The sequence below is a fragment of the Chrysochloris asiatica genome, unplaced genomic scaffold (assembly GCF_000296735.1).
Source record: "Chrysochloris asiatica unplaced genomic scaffold, ChrAsi1.0 scaffold00027, whole genome shotgun sequence".
In the NCBI taxonomy this organism is placed as follows: domain Eukaryota; kingdom Metazoa; phylum Chordata; class Mammalia; order Afrosoricida; family Chrysochloridae; genus Chrysochloris; species Chrysochloris asiatica.
The window spans coordinates 17,110,508-17,138,284 of record NW_006408545.1 but is presented as its reverse complement, the minus strand read 5'-3'; the positions used below and the strand labels follow the sequence as shown (position 1 = coordinate 17,138,284).

The 27,777-nt window shown below is 42.0% G+C and overlaps 1 protein-coding gene across 1 annotated transcript in view; it reads right to left on the bottom strand.

Annotated features, from left to right (window-relative positions):
• Nucleotides 1-6,850: 6,850 nt before the first annotated feature.
• Nucleotides 6,851-27,777, bottom strand: part of DDO (D-aspartate oxidase) — a 36,866-nt gene continuing 15,939 nt past the window's right edge. The window contains exon 5 of the mRNA XM_006839932.1: nt 6,851-7,418. Within this exon, the coding sequence (XP_006839995.1) occupies nt 6,851-7,418 (568 nt within the window). The remainder of the gene's footprint in view (nt 7,419-27,777) is intronic.

Here is a 27,777-nt window from a genome sequence, read left to right as displayed (position 1 = left end):
ATCCTGGCCTCCAAGGAGCACTCTGGCTGCACTTCTTCCAAAACAGATCTATTGGTTCTTTTGGCAGTCCATGGCACCCTCAGTATTCTCCTCCAACACAAAAGGCATCAATTCTTCTACGATCCTCCTTATTCACTGTCCAGCTTTCGCATCCATATGAGGCTATTGAAAACACAATGGCCTGGGTCATTACTAAGTTGTTGTTACTAAGTACTGTCAAATTGGTTCCAACTCCTAACGATCCTGTATAGCATTTCTGAGACTGTAATTCTTTGCAACAGTAGAAAGCTTCATCTTTCTCCCATGAAGAGGCTGGTGGGGTCAACCCACATATATATGGGCTTGAAGCACATCTCTCTCTCTCTCTCTCAGCCCAGTGCTTATCTTACAGAGCCACTGCATTCCCAAGTTTCTGTTTAGGGTGATGAAGAGGAATTGGAAATGAACAGCGGTCATGGCTATATAACATGGTGAGTGTTATTAATGCCACAAAATTGTGTACTTCAAAATGCTTAAAAACCACAAATGTCTCATTATATATATATTTTACCACAGGGGAAAAAAAATTTTTTTTAATTCCTATAGTTGGACACCTTTAACAGAAAATGAGAAAACATTCAAATTTACTTTGACCCTGACATTGACACTGTTGAAAGAAAAATCCCATCTACAAGTCAATTAGAATCAAAAGGTTTTATTGAGTAGAAAAAACTAATCGAGAACAGGGAGCACACCTTTGGTGACAAACCTTGTCACGTTCCAATTTTGATCAGCTTATGTGGCATTGCAGGATAAACACTGGACCACAAGGTCAGTTTGAACCGTAGGATCAGCAGTATAAACCCTCCAGTCACTCCTTGGAAACCCTATACAAGGCTGCTATGGGTTGGAACTAACTCAACAGCACTTAACAACAACAACATATACAGTACAGAGTGTCAGAGACTTTCCCAAATGGGACATTTAAACAGAATGACTTTCATCCACTTAACTGGCAGAGGGCAGCTTGTACTGACTTACTAAGTTTGCATGTCTGCATTTTATAAGTTAGTGATGACTTATCTAATTACTTAAACTTTTCTCAGAAAAACGTTATCACAAGTTTTTAGTTTTTGGAAGGGTTAAGAGTTAAGTTTAAACAGGAGGAGGGAAGCATTTTCTTTAACCATGCCAAACCAAAAGACACATTCTCAGCTTTCCCTGTGTCTCTAGTGGCTCTGAGGCTAGACCCTGTGCAATGAGACATGAGAAATATTGTTTGAGTCTTCCAGTAAGTTATCCTGGCAGTGGAGAACTTGAGCTCCTCACCTTTCCTCTTCCTCCATCCTATTACCTACTACATGGGTATGATGTAATAGTTGGAGCTCAGACCACTATTTTGGATCAGGAGCACAAAGGCCATACCTTGGGGAAAGCAGTCCCAGTGGGAAAGACCCTGGGTCCTTGATGATGAGGATGAGGTCCTTACATCAGCCCTGGACTACCTGTATCTGGGATTCTTTTCTGTGAAACAGAAATCCATGCCCATCTTGTTTAAGTAACTAGTGGGAGAAATTCTGTTACTTGTAACTGAACCTAACTGGTAGATTCCTCTAATCCAATAAGCTGTGGCCAGAGAGGTGTGGCATAGGGGATACTGCCCACTTAGTGAACCCCCATCCCCAAGCATGTTTTCCAGGAAAGGGGGCCTGGGAAGAGCAGGTAAACCATTTGGCGTATCCACCACAATGGCGGAGTGCCATCAGATGGGTCCGTATGGAAGGGTAGGATCAGTGGAAAGTTTGGAGATGGGTTGATACAGTAAAGCTTGCACAGGGGTGAAAAATGATAATTCAAGGGGAACAGGCTCTAGAGGAATTATGGATATCATGATTGCAGGCCAGATTGCCAGGTGACCCAGCAGATGGAAGTCAATTGTTCTGCTAGTAATTGAAAAAAACATTGGTTATTTTTTCAGGCATCTGGTGAACTAATTCTCTGGCTACTTAGGGCAGTGATTTATAGGAGGCAAAGTCACTCAGGATAATAAGGCCCTCGGGCTTGGTTGCAAACTGCTGAGATATTTCAAGAAAAAAGAGGCCACTTAAACATCTAAATTGGCTTTTCCTGAGTGAATGATATCCAAAGGAAATAGGTTTCAAATGTGTCTCCATCATTCACACCCTCAAAAAGAAAGATGAGAGGAATGAAGGAAAAATCTGCTTTAAGTGTTACATTCAGTTCAAATATTTGACAAGCCAGGAGAGACCTGGGACAGGTTTCCCAGAACTATGACCCCCACCATCATTTTCTTTCTTCTCTCTGGAAGCTTGTAATTGATTGTGAAAACTCTGTCTTACTACAATTGGTTTGACTGCATCTGTTCAATAAAATGAAGACTATACGTAATTTTAAAGAATAGCCTATCTTGTTTACCACCACATCCCACTGGGCTGCGGTCTTGCTGGTGAGCTTTTTATTCCTAAAAAACACTACAACATCCCATGTAAACTATCATATAATTCACAATAAAACATTTAAAAACAAAACAAAACACTACAACAAACTAAAATTTTGTGCATAACCTCTGTGTGCTGAACAAGTGAGTTGCCTGCAATACCTGTGCTTTCCACACTGCCATGTTTGTCTGGGTCTGGGTCTGGGCACAGCAGATACACATTCAACCATGAAGGTCAGAGACTTGACAGCAGAGATTCAAGAAAGAACTCAATTGCGCTTCATCTTCTGGAAAACTGAAAAATTATCTGGAATAGAAAAATGATGTTCCTTCTATGCAAGTGGCACACATTACCAAGGCAGACTTCAACTTGTATAAATAGGGAATCCACCAGACAAAGTCTATCTCTGGGCAGCTGGCCTACATGTAGCCAGAAAGGTGATTCCCAGTGGCCAGCTGACAGACACTTTGGGAGACAGCTAGTACCTACAGGTGACCATGCCCAGAAGGGCCGAAGAACACAGGTGCTATGTGAACACATCCCTCTTAGCCAGATACCTCATGCTGGAGAGGAAGGGAGGTGAGGATACTGGTGATGATAATGGGGAAGCCCTACAAGGAGAGGAGGGAGGTACGCATGGTGTCAGATATGGTTCTAGAACCCCACAGGGAGTTTTTGACAAATACCAATATCTGAACCCTACTTCTCAAAGATTCTAATTTATTTGACGTACAGATTCCCTGAGTCAGGACAGACATGACGGCACTGAATCATAACAACAGGGCAAGTCTTCCCTGGTGATGCTATGGGATAAGCACTGGACAGCTAGCTGATCTTAAGGTTGGCAGATCAAACCCACCAGCCACTCTTTGGAAGAAGGATGAGGCTTTCTGATCCCATAAAGATTTATAAACTTGGAAATCCTGTCTAGGGTCACAATGAGTTGGAGTTGACTCCACTTCAGTGGTTTTGGTTTAGGGCACGGCGGGAGGAGCGCTGGTGATACACTGGACTATTAACCACGAAGTCAGCGGTACAAATCCACCAGCTGCTTTGTGAGAGGAAGATGAGACTGTTGCTCCCATAAAGATGTACTGTCTAGGAAACTCCATGGAGCAGTTCTACTGTGTCCTACAGCGTACCCTGGTAATGTGGTGGTTAAGCACTCAGTTGGTTGCAGACAGAACAGAGGTTGGAACCCACTGGTCACACCTCAGAAGCCAGGCCCAGTGCTCTGTTTGTGAAAGGTCACACTCTTCACAATCCTATAGAACAATCCTACTCTGCATATATGAGGTCACCACAAAACCAAAGAAACCAAACCCATGGCCATGTAGTCAATTCTGACTCACAGTGACCCTGTACAGGGCTTCTGAGGCCGCACAGTTTTATGGGAACAGAAAGCCTCATCTTTCTCCCAAAGAGCAGCAGTTGGGTTTTAACTGCTAAGGTCAGCAGTCCAGTGCTTATCCCAGAGCATCGCAAAGCTCCATGTGGTCACTGTAAGTCAGGATCGACTCAAAGACAACAGTTGTGCAAAACTGACATCAGTATGTTTTCAAACTTCCTGTGTGAGTGTAATGTGTAACCTGGATTGGCAACAGTTGACCACAGTAACTTAACCTTTGAGAGACACTGGGAGCAAAAATCTAGCAATTAGAGAAAATTAAACCAGAGCATGCAGCCATGGCCACCTTCTCAAGTTCCATAATGTTGGATTTTAGAAATAAAAAATGCAAAGTGAAACTAAACTAACACAGTAAATAGGCAAAAACTATGGAGTATGAGCCTACTTACATGGAATGAAAATGCCACCCAATCTCAACTGTGGGCATATGGGACAAATTAGCAAACCCAAAACATCTGGACTTCTGAGCAGCATTCACATTTTTATTTTTAAACATTTTTATTTCTTCCCTTTAAAATGCCGTTTTAGCGGGACACATTATGGATTGTGTGTGTGTCTCTGTGTTTTCAGTCTATCTAAGCCGGTACATTTCTCAAATATTTTAATCAATTGAGAACATTTGTAGTTGTTGTTATTGTTAGATGTCATCAAGTCAGTCCTGACTCATTTACAACGGAAGGAAGCACTGCCCACCGGATCCTGCACCGTCCACATAGTCGCTGCTACGTCTGAGCCCACTGTTAGCCACTGCGCCAATCCTTCTCATTGAGGGGTTTATTCCTTTTCTCTCATCCTTCTTTCTCCAGGGACCCAAGCCAATTGTGAAAGGTCACAGCCTTCATGTGAAAGCTGGGCAATGAGTAAGGATGACTGCACGAGAATTAATGCCTTTTAATTATGGTGTTGATGAAGAATATTGAACATACTGCTGAGCTGTCTGAAGAACAAACAAATCTGCCTTGGAAGAAGTACATCAGAATGTTCCCTATAAGCAAGATGACAAGACTTAATCTCACTTACTTTGGACATGCTATTTACATTTGGGACATATAAACTTCAAAGTCTCAAATGAATCTTTTTCTTTTTCTGTCTCTCTCACACACCAGGAATCTAAACTTCAAAGTCTCAAATGAATCCTTTTCTTTTTCTGTCTCTCTCACACACCAGGAATCTATTTTTCATTTCCAGTCCTTTCTAAATTTCCAGGTGCTAAATGATCAGCATTTTATACAACAGCACCCCCTGGTGGAAATTCATAGAACAGAACTTAATTTGAGACAATGCTGTTAAAAGCTTGAGTACTCCCTGAAAGGTTGGCGAAAACACCTTGGAAAACAGACCTGGCGAAGGCTTCAGAAAGGTCACAACCTAGGAAAGTTGGGAACAGTTCTTCTCTGCAGCACCCGGGGTCACCTCAAATTGAAATCCACTCAACAGCAACTAACTACAAGGGTTGCTTAAGCTCAGCTAGTAATTTAGTGAGTCCCAGGGTGGTGCAGATGGTTAATGTGTGCTTGCTACCTACCTAAAGCCTGGTGGTTTGAGTCCACCCAGAAGCACCTCAGAAGAAAGGCCTGGTGATCTACTTCCAAGCAATCAGCCATTGAAAAATATGAGATGGTCATGATTTGGAGTTGACTTGACAACACCAGGTTTAAGTGGTTTTTACCACTTTCAAGAGCCAGAAACACAACATGAACATATTAAAGGGTTCAGTAAACCTGAGTCAAGAAACCAGGTTAAATATACTGAACTCAATAATTTCCAAACTCATTAGATTATGGGACAATCCCCTTCCCCAATTTCTTTTTGTACTTTATATTGTGAATTGAGTGAAGGTTTACAGAGCCGATCATCAGTTTTACATTCAACAAGTCATCAACTTTGTTTCATCTTAATGATTGTAATCCCCTCCCTGCAACAACAGTTAGCCCGCTTCCTCTCTGTGGTTCCTATTTCCATTTCACCCACTTCCCATCCCTTCTCAACTCTGTCCTTAGGAAAATGCCCTTTTGACTTTGAATGATTGTTTCGTGGTGAGCATACCTTCCTAGTGTTCTTGTCGACTGCGTGGGTGAGAATTGAACCATGAGGGTGAGTTCCTTTCCAGACTTGAAGATGATGGAGGGCCATAGTCTGGGGTTCCTTCAGTCTATTTCTGACCAGTAAGCCCAGTCTTTTTTTTTTTGAGTTTTGTTCCCCAGTGTTGTTTAAAACTTGCAGAGAATCCTTCGGTTTGATTTCTTTGGGAATGATTTTCCATTTTAATTAGCAAATTAGATCTTTGGCTACACATGATGTTCAGTTTTCAAATATGCTTAGGCAAAGTCAACCATACACGAGGCCACCTGTCAATCATTTGCGGTAATGGAATGGATGGCTTTTGAGTAATTAACTCCAGGCAGCTACTGATCCTACGCCACATCCTTAGGCAACTTGACTCTCCTCTTCTACCATCATGACTAGATGAGTGGAGGAAAAGGTGATCACTGGCGTTAGCAGTAATCATGCTTTGTCTGTAGTTAAATATAATAAGCCTGTGTTCCATTACGGTTATGTAATTTTATTTAGAAATAATAATGTTCACTTGGCTAAAACCTAAGATGATCATGGAAGCTCTACAAATGATGGTGATTGAAGTGTTTTCCATATATTACCATATTGCCTCCTATAAATTTATGAGACACAAAAAAAGTCAAAATGCCTACAACTGCTACCATCTACAAAAATTAGCATAGATCTTGGAATACCAGATCTAAAAGAAATTTTACTTTTTAACAAGTATTTTTAACAAAAATAGAGCTTTATACCCTGTCATTAGTACCAGATTTCCTAAATCTATTAATACATGTTGCATCATTGCAAATTTTAAAGACAAAGAAACATCTAAGTTTGAAGACAAAGAAACTATGCAATAGAATAGCTATTCAAACCTGTTCCAAGTGCTTAAATTGTACCCTGCTCAGTAGTCTGAGGCCATTTGCTGTCACATTACCTACAGCACCTACAGCTTTGTCTTGGGGTCAGAGGTCCTCAGGGTGTGGGCCAACTCACTCACCAACTTGGTGGCTTCCAGAGCTGTGCCCCAGTGCACAGAGAAGCCCCCACTCCCATGGCCATAGTGGTGGACAACGGGCAGTCTCCTGTCATCTTGGACGAGGAGCTCTTTCTGTAGCCGCACACCTGGCCTGGATGGCCTCAAGCCCACAGCCTCTTTTATGTTGTAGGCTCCATGCAAGGAGGACTCAAGTGCACAACATCTCGAAAGGATATCTCTGCTAATTTCTGGGTCAGGGGAAAGATTCCAGTCTCCTTTTTGCCTGGTTCCACCCAGGGTTACGTTGGAGGAACCTGGGTAAATATAAGTGAGCCCATTCCCGTCTCGGATAAAATGCTTCACCCATGGAGCTTGAACTTTGAGCACTTGACCCCTCACAGGGAGCATCTTGGAGTCTCCCGTGAGCTCTCTGCTTCCAAGGCCTGAACAATTGATCACGATGTCATAGGACGAATGAAGCTCCCACAGGTCTTCTATTCGCCGTGTGCGCATCAGGCCTCCATTTGCTTTAACCCTGGAAAGAAGAGAGACCATGAGGCTAGCTTCCAGCTCAACAGAAAGTGTAGGACAGAAACAGACACAGAGACGAGGTAGGAATCCAAAGGCAAACACCATGAGAGCTTCACGGGACCCAAGCAGGCCAAACAAAAGCTATCAATTGCCTCACATCCTTGAAAACCTGGGATTCCTAACATTGAACAACAACAAAACAAAGAAAATATGTGCCTTGCCTCTTTTTTTTTTTTAATGTTTTATAGAGTTATTTTATCCGTCTACAAGAAAACAACAACAAATGAGTTGATTTTCACTTATGGCAACCCCGTAAGTAGAATTGCTCTATGGGATTTTCTTGACTATAATCTTTACGGAAGCAAATCACCAGGTCTTTCTTCTGCAGTACTGATGAGTGGATTCAAACTACCAACCTTGAGCTTGGGTGGCACAAGCTCAAACCACTTGTTCAACCCAAGGAGCTAATGCAAAATAAATACCAACTTAATCTAGTTCTTTAAATATCCAAGTATTATTTGTTCACGTCACTCATTTAACACCTACATTTACTGTCTTGGACATTTTGCCTCATGTTGTTAATTCTTTCATGTTCCTCTAGACTCGTCTGGTCTCTCTAACAATACAGTTGGGGCAGGGGTCGCCAACACTCCCGGTCTTAGTTATCTAGTTTTGCTAGAACAGAAATACCGCAAGTGGATGCTTTTAACAAGCAGAAATTTATTGTCTCACAGTTCAGGAGGCCCGAAGTCCAAATTTGGACTGCTGGCTTTAAGAGAAGGTTTTCTCTGTTTGTCATTTCTAGATTTTACTCCGTCCTCTCTCCTTTTATCTTTGTAAGCTAAAAGAATGTTGCAGGCCACATCCCTGGGAAACTCCCTGACATCGGATCAGAGTTGTGATAGATTAAGAGTATTGGAGCATCCTTAATCCTTTTATTGGTTTATCACATCAGATGACACCTTGGGGAACCATCACATAACCGCCAAACCACTGAGAATCATGACCCAGTTAAGTTGACTCATATTTTGGGGGAACACAATTCAATCCATGACACTCCCTTATGTATGCCACAATGTTGTGAGCTTAAGAGGCAAATGACATATTTAGGGCTAGTGGGCTAATAAACAGGTTTATTTATTTATTAGCCCATTAGCCCTAAATATTTCATATTTAGGAGCTCTGGTACCATAATGGTTATGAATCAGGCTGCTAACCTCTAGGTCAGCAGTTCGATACTACCAGTGGTTCCCTAGGAGAAAGATGAGGCTGTCTGCTCCTGTAAAGATTTACAGCTTCGAAAACCCTATACAGGGTCGCTATGGGTCAGAACCGACTCGACGGCACTTAACAACAACAACAATAATGGGCTAGTAAACAGGTTTGGTTTGGTGATGATTTTTCTGGACCAAGTATATGGACTCACCAAATGAAAAGACTTATACAGGTCGTCTAATCTGAGACTTAGTAAGAGAAAGAAACTTTCGGTGACTGTCCAACAGTGCAGGTAACACGGCTGGCTGGATGCAAGGCACACTGCTAAGAGGGATGAGAGATAGGCACTGTGCCCTGCCTCTAGGAGCATACAAAGGAGTGGACAGTGCAAGTGGAAATACCTTGCAGAATAAAGCAAATTCCCAGTGAGAGGTATGGAATCAGAACGCAGGCTTTGGGGCCCAGTTCTGTTCACATTAGCCTTGAGTTCCTGGCCAACTCATTTTATGTCTCTAGTTCCATATTCTCATCTGCACATGGGATGGTTGTGATGTTCAAATGAAACAATGGAATTGGCATATCTTGCAAACTATTAAGCACAATAAACTCCAGGGGACCAACACCAATACATTCTTAAATTCCTTAAGGGTAGAAACTGAATCTTATGCTTCTTACTATGTCTCAGACTCGGCTCATGCTCAGTGTCTACTACTTGAAGGAGATGTTGGCCAGTTTGAGTGGCACCACATTGGTGTCCTACCTCTGTAGCTGCTATAATTCAGGTCTGCTCCAGGGGTGACCTCAGAAGGTCTAACACTAGCAATGGTGTTAGAATGCTTATGCCCTACTGATCTCCAAAAAAGCAGAATTGGTCATTCCAGCAGCTCTAAGAACCATCTGCATTCAAAGACCAGATAAAGAGAAGTTTAGTGTTTAAGACAAGCACAAGAAAGGATGGATACTTGGGAGCAAAACTAAGAGGTGACTGAAGGTGGTAACTGATGTCATGGCATAGACAGACAACTAGTTTTAACTTGACTCTGAAGTAATTGTAACTTTCTACTCCACTTCTGGGTTGGAAAGTTCAACTGAAATTTATATTAATGTATCAAGAAGATATCTACCTGGTCAGCTGATTGGAAGAGATCCACATTTGTGCCCATCCCAAAGATAAGTGAACCAATGGAATGTGGCTATCATCAGACAATATTAATAATATCTCATGCAAGTAAAATTTTGCTAAAGGTAATTAAAAAAATAGCTGCCACAGTCCATTGCCAGAACTTCAAGCTGGACTCATGAGGACATGGAATGAGGGATATCATTGCTGATGTAACATAGATTTTGGCTGGAAGCAGAGAATACCGAAAGATGTTTACTTGCAATTTATTGACTGTGTAAAAAAGCATTCACTGTGAGGATCATGACAAGCTATGGACAAGAGAATGAGTATTCTGGAACACTTAATTGTACTCAGGACGAATCTGTACACAGATCAAGAGGCAGTCATTTGAACAGAACAAGGGGACACTGAATGGCTTAAAATCAGGAAAGGTGTGTGCCAGGTTGTATTTTTTCACCATATTTACTCAATATGTACGCTGAGCAATAATTTGAGAAACTGAATTATATGAAGAAGAATGTAGCTTCAGGACTAGAGGAAGACTACTCATTGGCAACCTGTGATATGCAGATGATAAAACCTTGCTTGCTGAAAGGAAAGAGACTTAAAGTATTTAATGATTAAGGCCAAAGCCCACAACCTTCAGTATGGCTTAAACCTCAATGTAAAGAAAACAAAAATTCTTACCACTGCACCAATAATCGATATCTATATAAATGGAGAAACAATTGAAGTTGTCAAAGGCTTTGCTTTGCTTGGATCCACCATCAACAGTCATGGAAGCAGCAGTCAAGAAATCAAATGACTTGTTGCATTAGGCAAATCTGCTGCACAAGACTTCTTTAAAGTGTTCAAGAGCAAAGATGTCAGTTTGAGAACTAAGGTGCACCTGACTCAAGGCATGATTTTTTCAATAGTCTCATATGCATGTGAAAGTTAGACAGTGATTAAGGAAGATCTTAGAAGAATTGATGGTGTTGGAGAAGAATATTAAGAGTACCATGGACTTCCAGAAGAACAAACAAATCTGTGTTGGAAGAAGTATGCCAGAATGCTCCTTAGAAGCCAGGATGGTGAGACATTGTCTCTCATACTTCAGACATGTTATCAGGAGGCACCAATCCCTGGAGAAGGACATCATGCTTGGTGAAGTAGAGGGTCAGTGAAATAGAGGAAGACCTCAATGAGATGGAATGACACAGTGGCAGCAGCAATGGCCTAACAATGATTGTGAGGTTGGAATAGGACCAGGCAATGTTTTGCTCTGTTATGCATAAGGCCACCATGAGTCAGAACCAATTGGATAACACCTAACAACACCTACAATCAGGAAGTCTTCTGACACTGGCTCTAGAAAATGTTGCAAATTCATGAGAGTGGAAGAGCTCCATAGCTGTTCAACTACATCATAGACCCTGGCTCCAATGATACTTTTCTATTCTGTAAAATCACAGCATTGGGATAAACCAGGGACTTTCAGACTTCTCCCCAGTATGGCCAAAGTATCAACTGCTAGTGTGGATGGGGCTGGTACCCACCCCTTACTCCTACTGCAAAGGTCCCCTAAAGTATGTCTGTCTTTTGAGCAAGAACAGTTGGATACCTCTAGATTAGTTTAATTTATTATTCAACAAATATTTCCTGAGTGTCTGTTTCATGCCAAGCACTGTGCGAGGCTAAAATATCTCAAAGGTTACCTCTTGCTGTACAATTATGTGAATCTGTAGTACACTTACTATTAAATACAATCTGTCATTTTAAATAGCAATGCATCCCCACAATAGAATTCAGGTCTTATTCTGGAATTTTCACTCTATGCCTTCTTGTGCGTTCCATTCTGAAAACACTGGAAGACACTACGTTGGTTACCTGGATTAAAGAAAGAAATCTGCAAACAACCACTATTCAAGTTTGTCTCTTAACTAAAAGTGGTTAAGAGACAGACTGAGGCTGGAGTTAACTTTTTTTTTTTTTCTGGTTTGGAGATACTTTTTCTGAGTAAAGCAATTTATAGTAAGAAATTAAAAGTTTAATGATACATAATTTATTATTGTAAGTTTTCAGCTCTCAGTAGAAAAATTTAGGTTGGGGAGATTAAAAGATGTTTTCTGAACACTAATAGATGAGTATTTTCAAGGTCACTTGATAAAGTTATTTTTTTCTTGTTAGCATAGAAAAAAGAGCAAGTTGGAATTTTGCAATAACAATTACCAACATTTTACCTTGTGTTTATAATACTTATAAAGAAAACGCCTGATCAAAAGGGGGGAATATATAGCACAGAATTTTAAATTCTCAATGGAATACAGATTTTCTAGAGCCAGTGAGGCTGGATGAACCTCCAAAAAAAGTATTGCCCTGAGATAATCTTTAACCTTAAACCTCAAACCAAAATGATCCCTGACATCTTATTTGAACCAAACAATGTGGTTGTGTGCCCTTTAAAATCAGGCTGCCATTTTCTCCCATAGACAGCTGGTGGGTTCTTTTGATTAGAAACCAAATGATTAAGTATTGTGCCACCAGAGCCCCTTGAACCAAACAATAGTTTAGTTTAATTAGTAACATATGTCGGCTCTGAGTATTGTACTCTTTTAAAACAATCAGCTATGTGGTATCAAAGTGACAATCGTAACTTGACAGATTATATAAAAGAAACTTACTGCTGCCATCTAGCCGAGTTTGACTCATTGTCTGTAAATCATTACAGAAGCAGAAAGTCAAAGAGCTGCTGTTGAATTTGAACCGCTAGACTTGCAGTTAGCAGCCCAACGTCTAACCCACAGCACTATCAGTGTTTCTTATAAGAAGCTTTGTTGTTGTTATGTGGTGTCAAGTTGGTTCTGACTCATAGTGACCCTGTATATGGTTTCTGAGGTTGCAAATCTTTATGAGAGCAGACAGCCTTATCTGTGTCCTAAGGAGCAACTGTGGCTTTGAACTGCTGACTGTGTGGTTAGCAGTCCTATATTTATCCTATAGTACCACAAGAACACCTATAAGAAGCTGCTTGTTGTTAAGTGCCATCTAGTTGGAAGACAACTATCTGGCTGACTGATTGGAAGAGATCCATATTTGTGCCCATTCCAAAGAGAGGTGACCCAACAGAATGTGGAAATCATCGAACCATCTCTTTGATATCCCATGCGAGTAAAGTTTTACTAAAGGTAATACAGAAATGGCTGCAAGCATACATTGACAGAGAACTTCCAGAGGTTCTAGCCGGATTCAGAAGAGGCCGTGGAATGAGGGATATCATTGCTGATGTCTGATGGATCTTGGCTGAAAGCAGAGAATATCAGAAAGATGTTACCTGTGCTTTATTGACTACGCAAAGGCTTTCGATTTTGTGGATCATGACAAGCTATGGACAACATTGCAAAGTATGAGTATTCCAGAACACTTAATTGTGCTCATGAGGAATCTGTACATGGACCGAGAGGCAGTTGTTTGCACAGAACATGGAAACACTGAAATTGTTTAAAATTAAGAAAGCTGTGAGACAAGGTTGTATTCTTTCACCATACCTATTCAACCTGTATGCTGAGCAAATAATCCAAGAAGCTGGCTTATATGAAGAAAAACGTGTCATCAGGATTGGAGGAAGACTCATTAACAACCTGCGATATGCAGATGATACAACCTTGCTTGCTGAAAGTGAAGAGGACTTGAACATTTACTGATGAAGATCAAAGATCACAGCCTTCAGTATGGATTACATCTCAATGTCAAGAAAACAAAAATCCTCACCACTGGATCAATAAACATTTTTATCAACGGAGAAACGATTGAAGTTGTCAAGGACTTCATTCTTCTTGGATCAACTATCAACACTCAAGGACGCAGCAGTCAAGAAATCAAATGACGTATTGCATTAGGCAAATGAGCTGCACAAGACCTTTTTCAAGAGTTGAAGAGCAAAGATGTCAGCTTGAGGACTAAGGGGTGCCTGACCCAAGCCATGGTGTTTTCAGTAACCTCATATGCATGTGAAAGCTGGACAGTAAATAAGGAAGATCATAGAAGAATTGATGCATTTGAGTTATGGTATTAGAGGAGAATATTGAAAGTGCCATGGGCTGGCAAAAGAACCAACAGATCCATGTTGGAAGAAGCCAGAGTGCTCCTTGGAGGCCAGGATGGCCAAACTTTGTCTCTCACACTTCGGACATGTTGTCAGGAGGGACCAGTCACTGGAGAAGGATATCATGTTTGGTAAGGTGGAGGGTCAGAGAAAAAGAGGAAGACCCCATATGAGATGGATTGGCCAAGTGGCAGCATCAATGGACTCAAGTGTGGCAACACTAGTGAGGTTGGCCCGGGATCGGGCAGTATTTCATTCTGCTGTGCACAGGGTCACTATGCGTCGGTACCGACTCAACGGCACCTAACAACAAGAAGTCAGTTCCTACTCAAAGCAATCCTGTATAGGGTTTCTAAGGAGCAGCTGGTGAGCTTGAACTGACTGCTCTCCAGTGCATTAACCCACAGTGCCACATATGGAGCAGTAAATTTTTGTTAATGGTGGTAGAATAATCTGAGCAAGGATAGCAAGAATTGTTGTACAACTTGAAGAATGTAATCAATGTTGTTGAATAGTTGCTGTTATTAGGTGCTGTGGACTCTGTTATTCATAGTTCCCTATGAACAACAGGATGAACCCCTGGCCAGTCCTGTGCCATCCTCAATATCATTGTTATGCTTGAGGCCATTACTGCTGCCACTGTGTCAATCCATCTCATTGAGGGTCTTCCTCTTTTTCATCAATGCTCCACTTTACCAAGCATGATGTCCTTCTCCAGGGACTGTTGTTAAGTGCCATCGAGTTGTTCTCAACTCATTGCTACTCTGGGTTCGGTTCCCAAGGAGTTGCTGGTGAGTTTGAACCACCGGCCTGTGGATCAAACTGACCTTATAGTTGAGTGCTTATCCTACAGTGCCATACCTAATAACATGTCTGAAGTATGAGAGATAAAGTTTCACCACCCTGGCTTCTAAGGAGTTTCTTTCTGTAATTCTTTCAATAGATTTGTTTGTTCTTCTGGAAGTCCATGGTACTTTTAATATTCTTCTCCAACACTGTAATTCAAATGCATCAATTCTTCAACAATCTTCTTTATTCATTGTCCAACTTCCACATGCATATGAGGTAACTGAAAATACCATGGCTTGGGTGAGGTGTACCTTAGTCCTCAAACTGACAGCTTTGCTCTTTAAAGAGGGCTTGTATAGTAGATTTGCCTAATCTAATACATCATTCGATTTCTTGACTGCTGCTTCCATGAATGTTGAATTGTATGTGTAGAAATTGTTGAAATGGTACACATTTTCACCAAAAAATAAAAAATTAAAGAGAATTTTTAAAGGGAGCCATGTAAAGGGATTGGGGACTTATTATGTTATTGTAAAATGCAAAACTTACAAATATGAGTATGTCTGCCCTGTATACCTGTATATAACACATAGTTATTGTTAAACATTTAAATGGATCATTTTTTTAATATTGTATTATTTTGCTTTTCTTGTCATAACTTGTGGTTTCCATGTATTTATACTTGAACATTATTGTTCTGTGTTTCAACCATCCTGATCAAACCTCAGAATTATCTTATTAATTCAGGAAAGCAAGGAGATTTACTAGCCTTGAGATTCGAGTAAATTGCTTAAACTCACTGAACGAGTTTCCTCAACTGTAACTTGGGGAGCACAGTGCCATAGTGAGAGGATTGTTATGAGTTTATGTAAGAATTCAATAAATGCAAATGCACTTATTTTCCATTTCAAAGATCCCCTGCTAGTTGTGCTGCTGATGGAAGCAGGATACTCACCTAGCTCAGTCTCTTAAATTATTACAGTAGATGGCCTGTTGGAAGGTTTAGGCTCACTTTCTGTGCTCTATCCCTCCCAGGTGCTGTTCCCCAGGAAGAAACTTACTGAATATGCCCTGGGACTGGTCACCTCCATGCTGTTCCATGGGCAGTGCATTCAGATAGGGAATGCATAGGAGGAAACTGTACCCGGACTGGATGTTCTACCAGATGACCAAGTTCCACAAGGCTGCTTTTACAATTACTTGAAGTAAGTACTCTGGAAGTTCTGAGTGACATGATTAGCAATATAAAGAATTTGGCAATCTTCCTTTTAGGACTTCCTGCAACTGGGTAATGTCTTACCTTAGACAGGGAGAATACCATTGCCCCAGTCTCCCATGAGGAAAAGTCTGGGGTGATCATAAAAAACAACAACAACAACAACAACAACAAAACAACTGTGCTTACTAAATATTCCCCAGTCCCATGTCTCTAGTAATTTGCTGAACACATCACCCTAAAATATGAGTGCTCAGTTTTATCAAGCCTAAAAGTCATTCCTTTCTTGGATCACATCAGCCTGCACATGAACATTAGGAATGGTTGTCTTCTGGACCCTTTCCTTTAACTCAGAGTTCCTGGGTGATGCAAACTGTTAATGAGCTCAGCTGCTAAATGGAAGATTGAAGGTTCCAGTCCCCCAGAGGAATTTCAAAAGGAAGGCATGGAAATCTTTAAAAAATCAGCCATCCGGTGGGTAATTCATCTGGGTATGCCCCTGAAAGGAGTCCTAGTATAGTGTTGTGGGTTAATGCACTGGACTGAAATGTGATTGGTTCAAGCTCACCACACAAACACACACACACACACACACACCATCCCCATCCCCCCTCGCCTCCCAGGAGCAGCAAAACAGAGTCCTTGTATCTCTTTCTCTAGGGAGTAGAGGCAGTTCCTACATACTACTCCCATTCCTTGCCTCAGTCAAATCCAAAGCCTTGTTGAGAGATGGGTGTGGACAGCACTAATAGGAGGCAAGCACAGGGCCCCTCATGAGTGTAGATGCAGGAGGATGGGACGCTGAGGTGCTGCTTTGCTGCTGGGAACTTGGAGTAAGGGGTCAGCGCTCCAGGGAGGTTAAAGCCCAGCTATAGGGACTGAGGTGCAGTGCAGGAGGCAGAACCAACCAAGCAGAGCCAAAGCCTAATCTAGAATCCATCCGCGCCAGGGACTCACTGCTGAAACTTACACCCTAAGTGATTTTGGAACTGAACTTAATGAGTAGAAGCTGAAGAGGTGTGGGGAGGGAAGGAGGTCTTTTTTTTTTTTTGTCATTTATAATTGCTAATCATTTTCACCTTGCCAAAGGCAGAAATTTTAGCGCTCCTTTGAGGAAGATTGTACCTTTGTTGTTGTTGCTGTTAAGAGCTGTCAAGTTGGTTCCGATTCATAGTGAACCCACATAAAATTTCCAAATTGTGTCTGGTGGGTTTGAACCGCCGACCTTTTTGGTTGGCAGTCCAGTGCTTATTCTACAGCTCCATAAGTCTCTGGGTTGTGCAAATAGTAAGTAAAAACTCCTAGACGGTAAAACGACTTTGAGGTGAGAATGTAAGCGATTGTCTAGGAGAAGTTTCTTTGCTGCAGAACAGATTGCTTGTGGAAAGTCTGTGTCCCCGCGTGGCAAGGACGGTGGAAGGAGGGAACGGCACAGAATCCATCAGCCAGATGGCTGCTCAGACTGAGAGGGAGCGTCCTCCACTAGAGGGCGAAGGCAGAGGCGGAGGGGCGGGATCAGAGTTTGTGAGTCATACTTAGTCAACCTGTATGCTGAGCAAATAATCCAAGAAGCTGGATTCTATGAAGTAAAACGTGGCATTGGGATTGGTGGAAGACTCATTAACAACCTGCGATATGCAGATGATACAACCTTGCTTGCTGAAAGTGAAGAGGACTTAAAACATTTACTGATGGATGGATTACATCTCAATGTGAAGAAAACAAAAATCCTCACCACTGGACCAATAAACAACAATCTAATCAATGGAAAAAAGATAGAAATTGTCAAGGACTTCATTCTTCTTGGATCAACACTATTAACACTCATGGAAGCAGTAGTCAAGAAATCAGACAATGTATTGCATTAGGCAAATCTGCTACACTAGCCCTTTTTAAACTGTTGAAAAGCAAAGATGTCAGCTTGAGGACTAAGGTGCCCCTGACCCAAACCATAGTATTTTTAATAACCTCATATGCATGCACAAGCTGGACAGTGAATAAGGAAAACTGTAGAAGAATTGATGCTTTTGAGTTATGATGTTGGAGGAGAATATTGAAAGTGCCATGGGCTGCCTAAAGAACCAACAAATCTGTTTTGGAAGAAGTACAGACAGAGTGCTCTTTGGAGGCTAGGATGGCCAAACTTCATCTCTCATATTTTGGACATATTGTCAGGAGGGACCAGTCACTGGAGAAGGATATCATGTTTGGTAAGGTGTAGGGTCAGAGAAAAAGAGGAAGACCCCCAGCGAGATGGATTGGCAAGGTGGCAGCATCAATGGGCTCAAGCATGGCAACAATTGTGAGATTGGTCTGGGCAGTGTTTCATTCTGTTTTGCACAGGGTTGCTACCAACGGGATGACACCTAACAACATCAGGAGCTGGATGCCTTGGGGCCTTGAGTAGACTCAAAGGCAATTAACATGTCTAACTTTGAAGTGATAACTTTCTCACCTGAATATCACATTCTTCACTTATCTTTTTACAGTGCAAAACCCAATAATGTAAACTACATTTTATTTTATACTTTCCAAGATTATCCAACTCTGCTTTGTCCACTCCTTGAACTGCTACCAATCACTATAGACACGAGCATTTTCTGCTCTCTTCTAGAAAGGGTTGGTGTGTATGTGTAGATGAGCTCCAGGGAGGCTCTGGAGGGGCTGGTGGGTTGTATGGAACAAGTTCAACTCGGCAACTACCTTGAGAAGTTCCTGAAGGTCCAGTGGAAGCCCCCAAGGGTACTGCATGTCATATGTCAGTTGTCTGTTCCCTACTAGCCTTGTTGCTGCCATCAGAAAAACAACCATCATCTTTTCCACTTTCCTGACATGCACCCTCTCACTTCATCCTTGCTTATCTCAAACTAAAACCCACTGCCATTGAGTCAATTCTGACTCAGAGTCACCCGAAGGAGCTGCTCCACAGGGTTTCTGGAACTTTTATGGAGCAGACAGTTTCATCTTTTTCCCTTGGAGTGGCTGGTGGGTTTGAACCCACTATGTTACCAGGGTCCCTGTGGCAAAGGAGCAAGGGGAATGCTTGCATTACACCTCATGTCTGGGACCTTCTTTTGCCTGTGTTTAGGTGTTATAGAGTGGCTAGTGGTAGGAGGAGAAATCCCTGAGTTCCAGCAGACACAGCATGTACTGTGGGGGAGGTGTGGAGCCTGGGTCTACTCTTCTCAGGAAGGAACATGTGACAGCCCATCAGAGTAGGAGAAGAAAGAGATGGGAAGTAAAAGATCCAGAGAAAGTACAGAGAAGACATATTCGATTCGAGTCCACAGGAAGTATAGGATGGAATCTCAGTGTGGTGAGTGCCGTGGTCAGCAGGGAGCATTCTTAGGGCCAGGGACAGGATAAGGCCTCCTGGGAAAAAATCAATTTGTCTTTGTTACAGGGTCCCTTGAGCAGAAACGAGCCACTCAGCTCTTTGGATGTCATCAAAGGCAGGACAAACCTGGTCTACTGGAATGATTTTGTTTAAAGACTGCTGTCTGGCAGAAGAGCCATGCACCATTGACTTACAGCCTCTGTGATTCATAACCTGGAAGCGGCAAACAGAAAGCAGCAGAATCTGACACCACAGGCTGAAGATATGAAATATGATCTGCAGGAGTGACTTAGTCTCCGAACAATTTTGTGTTCTAGATAATATTTGGCATTGATTTCTTTATCCTTTTTTTTAAGACAAAGGTGATCTCTTTCATTCTTTGAAAAATGCTGGACTCTTAATTTGTGGTTAATAAACAAATACAATTTCCAGGAAGTTTACCTGATTTCAGAAGGCTAGTGCTTAAGTGAAGTCCTTGTGGTGCGGCTTGCTGAGTGAAATGCTCATTTTTGAGTTGGAACACTGCATGCTGAACATTCACATTGTGTAAAAGGCGTAGGAAGCAAAATAGACCCTGCGAGAGGAACAAGCAGGGCTTGTGTGGCTCGGGTGGAGGAGAGTGGGTGGCTGCCCACAAGTTGAGCCCTGAGGGTCCCACCTCCTCATCAGCATGAGTCCCGCTTTCTGCTTGGCCTGAAATGACTTATCGTGGGCTTACAGGAGCTTCCACAGGTTCATGCAGGAGGAAAGCAGGCCTGGGTCCTTTTTTCTGCACCACATTGGCCATCCTGCAGATGTCAGAATCTGAGGGAAGGGTTGTTAGTTACTGTGGATGCTGATTCCTGATGATCCTGTGTGTTACAGTCAATAAGCAAGGGAAGTATGGGCTTATTTGTGTTTACAAATTAGTAAGTAAGCCTGTGTTTGCCTTGTTTATTGGGTCTTCTGCCCCTGGTTACCAACAGAACTGTGCCATAGTATGTTCTTAGCTGTGATCTTGTTTGGGGTTTTTTTGGTACTGTTATTATTATTATAGTTTGGGTGAAAATTTAAAAAGCAAACTAGCTTTCTATTCAGCAATTTATACACAATTTGATGACATTAGTTGCAATTCTTAGTTGTAATCTTAACAGAAGCAGCCTGCCAGATCTTCTTCCTCTGTGGCATCACAGGTTGGATTCAGATGAGAGACACACAGAGAGGGCTGTCTGTGTACTATCTGGGGGGCAGGAAGGGGCAGGGAGCTGACATGGGGAGGCAGGAGGAAGCAAGACAGTATCCAGGACACAAGGGGGAAGAAGAGAAGGGCAGGTGGGTGTGCTGCCGGAACAAATGTCCTTCTCAGCTTTCTTGCCGTCGATGTGTGTGCCTCTGTCTGAGATTTCCCTGACTCTGTGAGGACACCAGCCTCTCCTCAACCCTCTTCTCTAACTTCTGCAGCCTACACACACCAGGAAAGCAGCCTGTTCTTGTCTGGCCAGTAGCCAGGGCTGTGGCTCCCACTGCATAGAGTCCCACAGACTCAAGATTATTTAGTTGTTGTTGTTGTTAAGTGCACTCAAGTCAGTTCCAACCCATAGAGACCCTGTATAGGGTTTCCAAGGAGCTACTGGTGAGCTTGAATCACCAACCTGTGGCTCAAAGTGACTTTGCAGTCCAGCACATTAACCCACAGCCCCACACCAAGACTTTTAAGGAGAGCAAAGTGGTGGCTCAATGAGAGGGTAGTGGGGGTTTTATAAGACTTTCAGTTCACTATTAGAGGTCAGGCCTGAAAGTAAGGCTATCATAACAATATGTGGCCTGTTTTCTAGAAGGTAACCCTTCTAGAGGTTACCTTCTAGAAAACAGGCCACATATTGTTATATGGGAGGAAGAAATCATTCGGATAGTATTTGTTTTGTGTGAAAATGGGTACTGGTTGTTTGGGAGGATGGGACAGAGAAGCAAGTGTGACAGCAAAATGGGTGAAAGGATTGTGACCACATAGGTGCAGAGTGGGGTGGGGGACCGGAGCTCACTCAGTCCTGCATGGGGATCCCCTCACTCAATGTGGGATCCCCTTACCTGACAGAAAGCTCCTAATAACTCAAGGCAGCCCAGGGCCAATTGGGAGTCTTATGAAGATCCCCAGCAGAGTTGACAGGTAATGGAGTTGGTTATCATGCCTCTACCGGTCCCCTCTTCTTCCACCTCTTCAGGTGTCCTGCACCCTTATGTCCAGTGGGAGCCACAGCCCTTTATGGCTTCTCTTTGACACATCAAATATGCCTCCCAACTCACAAAGATGGCATCAACTATTTGCCCCTTAAAGCAAAGTGAAAGCAGTACATCCTCTCTCCTAGAAAGAATTTCCATTGAAATTGCTTTTTTAGACTTTATATGTAACGCTGCAGGGAAAGGTTGGAAGAAATGCTTTGTATGTCCTCTCTGTGGCTACATATGAGCTTAAGACTAGGGCTGAAATTGTATCCTGACTAGTCTGAGGCACATAGGCCTTCTGGACAACACAGACCACCCCACTCTGGACTCCTCCAGCATGTCCATGCCATGGGAGAAGGATTATGAGGATACGTCAAAATCATAGGAACCTTTCCTAAACAAGAATATCAAAATGTGAAGCTACTGTTTTCTCAACATCTCCTCCATCTAGGGCTACACACCTCTGAAGGAGGTGTTTCCATCTTTCTAACCCTTCCTCAGTAATCCTGGTATGGCACTGTAGGATAAGCACTGGATTGCTCACCACAAGCTCAGTGATTCAAACCCACCAGCTGCTCTTTGGAAACCCTATACAGGATTGCTATGAGTCAGAACCGACTCAACAGCACTTAAGAACGACAACAACAATGCTTTCCTGAGAGTCTTGGTGTGTCACTGTAGGATACTCACTGGGCTACTAAGCACAAGGTCAGCAGTTCACACCCACCAGCATCGCCTCAGAGACTCTATACAGGGTTGCTATGAGTCTTAACGGACTCAACGACACTTAACAATACAACAACAACGTTTTCCTGAAGAATTCTGCCCTCTTTGACTTATATCATGTCAAAATGGTATTCTTCACCCTCTAGGGGACTCAAATCATGTTCTTTTGAAATGCTGTTTGTGCTTTAGGGGAAAAATAGCAGTCTGAAGGGGAAAGATCAGGGACTGTAGGGTGCATGGGGTAAGGTTTCCCAATGATATTCTCATAGAACACCCTCCTTGGTACACTATAAGCAGGTTCACAGTGGTGATGGAAAACATCCCTAGATGCAACTTTCCTGGCCCTTTTCTCACCAGAGCAATTTCCATTTTCTTAAACCTTCTTCATAATAAGCCCCTGTGATTGTCCTGTGTCCTTGAAGAAAATCTATCAAGATGACCTTTTAGAAGTCCCAACAAATAGTTGTCATAACCTTCTGAGCTGGCCTATCTGCCTGGAATTGATCCCCTCTAGCCCAGCAGACCCCTCCCACCACTCATCTGTCACTTTACTGTACTATGGTGGCTCATATGTTGCTGTGATTTTGGAAGCTATGTCATCAGTATTTTAAATAATAGCATGGTCACACATGGTAGACAGGTTTCAGCTGAGCTTCCAGACTATGACAGACTAGGAAGAAGGAGAGAAAGACTACTTTCCAATATTTAGTCACTGAAAACCTAATGAATAGCAGTGGAACACTCAGAATGCACCAGAATACTAAATATTGAAATATGTAATGAAGAACACCAGAATATTGCCAGTTATACTGCCAGAAGACAAGCCCCTCAGGTTGGAAGGTGTTCAAAACACCACTGGGGAAGAGCTGTCTCCTCAAACTAGAATTCTCAGAGATGACATGAATCAAGTAAAGCTTTCAGGACCTTCATTTTCTGATGGGGCAGGGTGTTGCAGACCGTGTAGGCCTGGTCAGAAGTTCGAGGCCCTATAGACCTGAGTGTTACAGGTCGCAGGCTCTAAGGAACAGATCTAGCCACTTGGCAGTTAATAACAAATTGTTTTTCATCTTAGTGTTCAGTTATATTTATTAATTTCATACATGGAGCCCTTGATATCCACAGATAAATGTGATATTTTCCTAAAAGCCCAGACTGTAAAGGTTGCAAGGTCAAGCCTTTCTACAAAAGATTAACTGAAAATAGTTTAGCTACTTCCCAGTTCTTTGTTCTATAGACAAAAAAGCCATCTTCCCTGAACCTCTCCCAAGTGCAGGTTATTCAGCCAAGTTCCTGAAAACCTGGCTCAGGAAGCCAAAACAGCAGGACTCCACCCAAGCCTTTTGCCCTTCCCTCTCACTTCCCCCAACTGAGCTCAGGGGCTATAGATATGTTAATTGAGCCTGAGAAACCAAGTTGCGGGCCTGGGATTCGAACCAGCGAAGTATGTTGTAAATTTACCTGAATGTCTGGAAAATTACTGATGTTAGCTGTACCTTGTCTTAGTCTCTCCCAGCTTGGTGTGAAGCTCCTCCCCTAAATAAAATCGAGACGCAGGCTGGCCCAGGTGTGCATTACAAGTTGGAAGGCATGCAGTAAAGATTGCAGGGCAGTGAGTTGCTGCCTGCAGAGGCCACGATGCCTGTAGTCCCAAGTCTGCCCACCAGTGATGTATCCACCCTGGTTTCGGGGTGCCTCTTTGTCCCCCTCCTTCTGTCTTTCTGTGTATTCTCTCGCTATCTCTATCGCCACTGGATCTCCCCTCCTCGTGAACCAAACACTCGTGAACAACACAACTATGTCGAGAACAGTCCCCGACAGCAGGGTACAACTCAAAATGAGGAGCAACAGCTGTAAATATCCATTAATAAATGGAACATGAAATGTACAAAGTATGAATCTAGGAAAATTGGAAGTTGTCAAAATGAATTGGAAGGCATAGACTTCAATCTCCTAGGCATTAGTGAGCTGAAATGGACTGGTACTTGCCATTTTGAATCTGACAATTACGTGGTTTACTATGTCAGGAATGACAAATTGAAGAGGAATTCACATTCATCATCAAAAAGAACATTTCAAGATCTGTCTTGAAGTACAACACTGTCTGTGATAGGATAATATCCATAGGCCTACAAGGAACATCAGCTAATACAACTATTATTCAAATTTACACACCAACCACTAAAGTCAGTGATGATTAAATTGAGGAAATCTACCAAAGTTTTCAGTCTGAAATTGATCAAACATGCAAACAAGATGTATTGATAATTACTGGTGATTGGAATGCAAAGACTGGAAGCAGAGAGGATCAGTAGTTAGAAAATATAGTCTTGGTGATAGAAAATATGCTGGAGATTCCATGATAGAATTTTGCAAGATCAAAGTACACATGGACCTCACCAGATAGAATACACAGAAATAAAATTGACTACATCTGTGGAAAGAGACGGTTGTAAAGCTCCATACCATCAGTCAAAACAAGGTCAGGGACAGATTGTGGAACAGACCATCAATTGCTCATAAGCAAGTGCAGGCTGAAGCTAAAAAAAAAAATGAAACAAGTCCACAAGAGCCAAAATATGACCTTGAACATGCTCCACCTGAATTTAGAGACCATCTCAAGAACAGATTTGATGCATTAGACACTAGTAACAGAAGATGGGAAGAGTTGTGGGATGACATCAAGAACATCATACAGGAAGAAAGCAAAAGGTCATTAAGAAGACAAGAAAAAAGGAAAAGACTAAAATGGATGTCAGAAGAGACTCTAAAACTTGCTCTCCAGAGTAGAGATACTAAACCAAATAGAAGGAAAAAGGAAGTAAAAGAACTGAACAGAAAATTTCAAAAAGCAGCTCGAGAAGACTAAGTCAAATATTATAATGAAATGTGCAAAGATCTCGAGTTAGAAAACCAACAGGGAAGAATACTCTTAGCTGTAAGAACTTAATTAAAAACTCAAGTCTCAACTTGAGGTATTGAAGGAGTACTGGTGTGGTGCTGTGGGTTAATGAACTGGACTGCAAGGCTGGCAATTCAAGCTCACCAGTCATTCCTTGGAAACCCTATACAGGGTTGCTATGGGTTGGAACTGACTCAATGGCAATTTACAACATCAACAATAGGCAAAATATGTAACTATGCAGAAAGCATGAAAGAAGATGGGATGAATACATAGAGTCACTGTATCAAAGAGAAATGGTTGAGGGTTAGCCATTTCAAGAGGTAGCATATGATCAAGAGCCACTAGTACTGTAGGAAAAGTCCATGGTGCACTGAAGGAGATGGCAAAGAACAAGGCTCTGGGAATTGATGGAACACAAATTGATATCTTTCAACAAACTGATGCAACACTAGAGGTACTCACTCATCTATTCCAAGAAATCTGGAAGAAGTCTATATATGGTCACCTGATTGGAAAAGATTCATATTTGTGCCCATTCCATAGAGAGGTGACCCAACAACATGTGGAAATCATTGGACAATATCATTAATACCACATGCAAGTAAATTTTTACTAAAGATCATTCAAAAATAGCTGCAACACTACAGCCAGAGGTTCATGCCAGATTCAGATGAGGATATAGAACAAAGGATATCATTGCTGACGTCAGATGGATCTTGGCTGAAAGCAGAGATCACCAGAAAGATATTTACCTGTGCTTTATTGACTACCAAAGGCTTTTGATTATGTGGAATATGACAAGCTATTAACAACATTGCTCAGAATGAGTATTCTGAAACACTTACATAGATCAAGAGGCAATAAGAGGGCACTAAATAGCTTAAAATTAGGAAAAGTGTGTGCCAGGGTTGTATTCTTGTAGCATACCTATTCAATCTGTATGCTGAGCAAATAATCTGAGAAACTGGATTATATGAAGAAGAACGTGGCATCAGGATTGGAGGAAGACTCATGAACAACCTGCAGTATGCTGATGAAACAACCTTGCTTGCTGAAAGGGAAGAGGACTTAAAATACTTACCAATGAAAATCAAAGAACACAGGCTTAGTATGGCTTGCATCTCAATGTAAAGAAAACAAAAATCCTCACAACTAAAAGTATCAATATACAACAATTACAAGACAATGGAGAAAAGATCTAAGTTGTCAAAGACTTCATTTTGCTGGAATCAACCATCAACACTCCTGGAAGCAGCAGTCAAGAAATTAAATGACATATTATATTAGGCAAATCTGCTGTACAAGACCTCTTTAAAGTGTTGAAGAGTAAAGATGTCAGCTTGAGGCCTAACGTGCACCTGACCCAACCATGGTATTTTCAATAACCTCATATGCATGTGAAAGTTGGACAATGAATAAAGAAGACCATAGAATATTTGATGCGTTTGAGATATGGTGTTGGAGGAGAGTACCATGGACTGCCAGAAGAACAAACAAATCTATTTTGGAAGAAGTACAGCCAGAATACTTCGAAGAAGCCAGGATGACCAGACTTCATCTCTATTATTTCACACATGTTATCAGGGGGGCACCAGTCCCTGGAGAAGGATATCATACCTGGTAGAGTGGAGAGTCTGTGAAAAAAAGGAAACCCCTAACAAGATGGATTGGCACAGTAGCAGCAGCAATGGGCTCAAATGTAGCAGAGATTGTGAGATTGGTGCATATGGGCAGTGTTTTGTTCTATTATGAACAGGGTTGCTATGAGTCAGTACCAACTCAACGGTACCTAACAACAACAACAACAAAGCAGATCCCCTCAACAGCCACTATTTTGATTGGAACTTGTTTTGAAGACACTATAACAAAACGTTGTTGTTGTTGTTGTTAAGTATCGTGGAGTCGCTTCCGACTCATAGTGACCCTGCACAGGGTTTCCGAGGCTGTAAATCTCTACTGGAGCAGAACGCCTCATCTTTCTCCCGCGGAACCACTAGTAGTTTCGAATTGCCAACCTTGAGGTTAGCGGCCCGATTCATAACCACTACGCTACCAGATATACAAAACATAGACAAGTGTATTACATAGAGAACTTGTCTGGAGCCATCCACTGTTCACAGGGACATGTTTAAACACATTTTATTTGCAATAAACCTATGCAAAAAATCTTAGCAGTAATACTTTTGACCCCTAGTATGGGATTGAGAGATGTATACAGCTAAGATTCTCTCTCTTCAACTATAGTCTATGTTCTGGGTGCCCAGAACCCCTCTATTCCCTACCCACTTTCTGAGTCTGTATCTACAAAAGAACTCATCTACACTCTTCCCAGTGGTAATGATCCTAAAAGACCAAGACTAAAAAGACATGACAAGTGAGTGTAGTGAGTGATCATGGATCATATCATGGATGGAGGTGCGTGGGTGGGTGGGTAATATGAGGGAGGCTTCAAAAGTTCTTGGAAGAATTCCATTGTTCCATGAACGTTTTGAAGTCCCCTCGTATATATTTGCTCTGAAGGACATTGTTGGAACAATTGGTGAAATATGAATAAGGTCCATAGATTAAAACACTGTATCTATTTAAATATCTTGATTTTTATCATATTATGTGTTTAGCCCTTGGCTTCTAATAAGAAGGTTGGTGGGTTGAACCCACCCAGTAGCACTCTGGGGAGAAAACCTGGATACCTGCTTCCATTACGATAGCTGTCAAATGCCGTTGAGTTGGTTCCAACTCATGGCGACCTTGTATAGGGTTTCCCAGGAG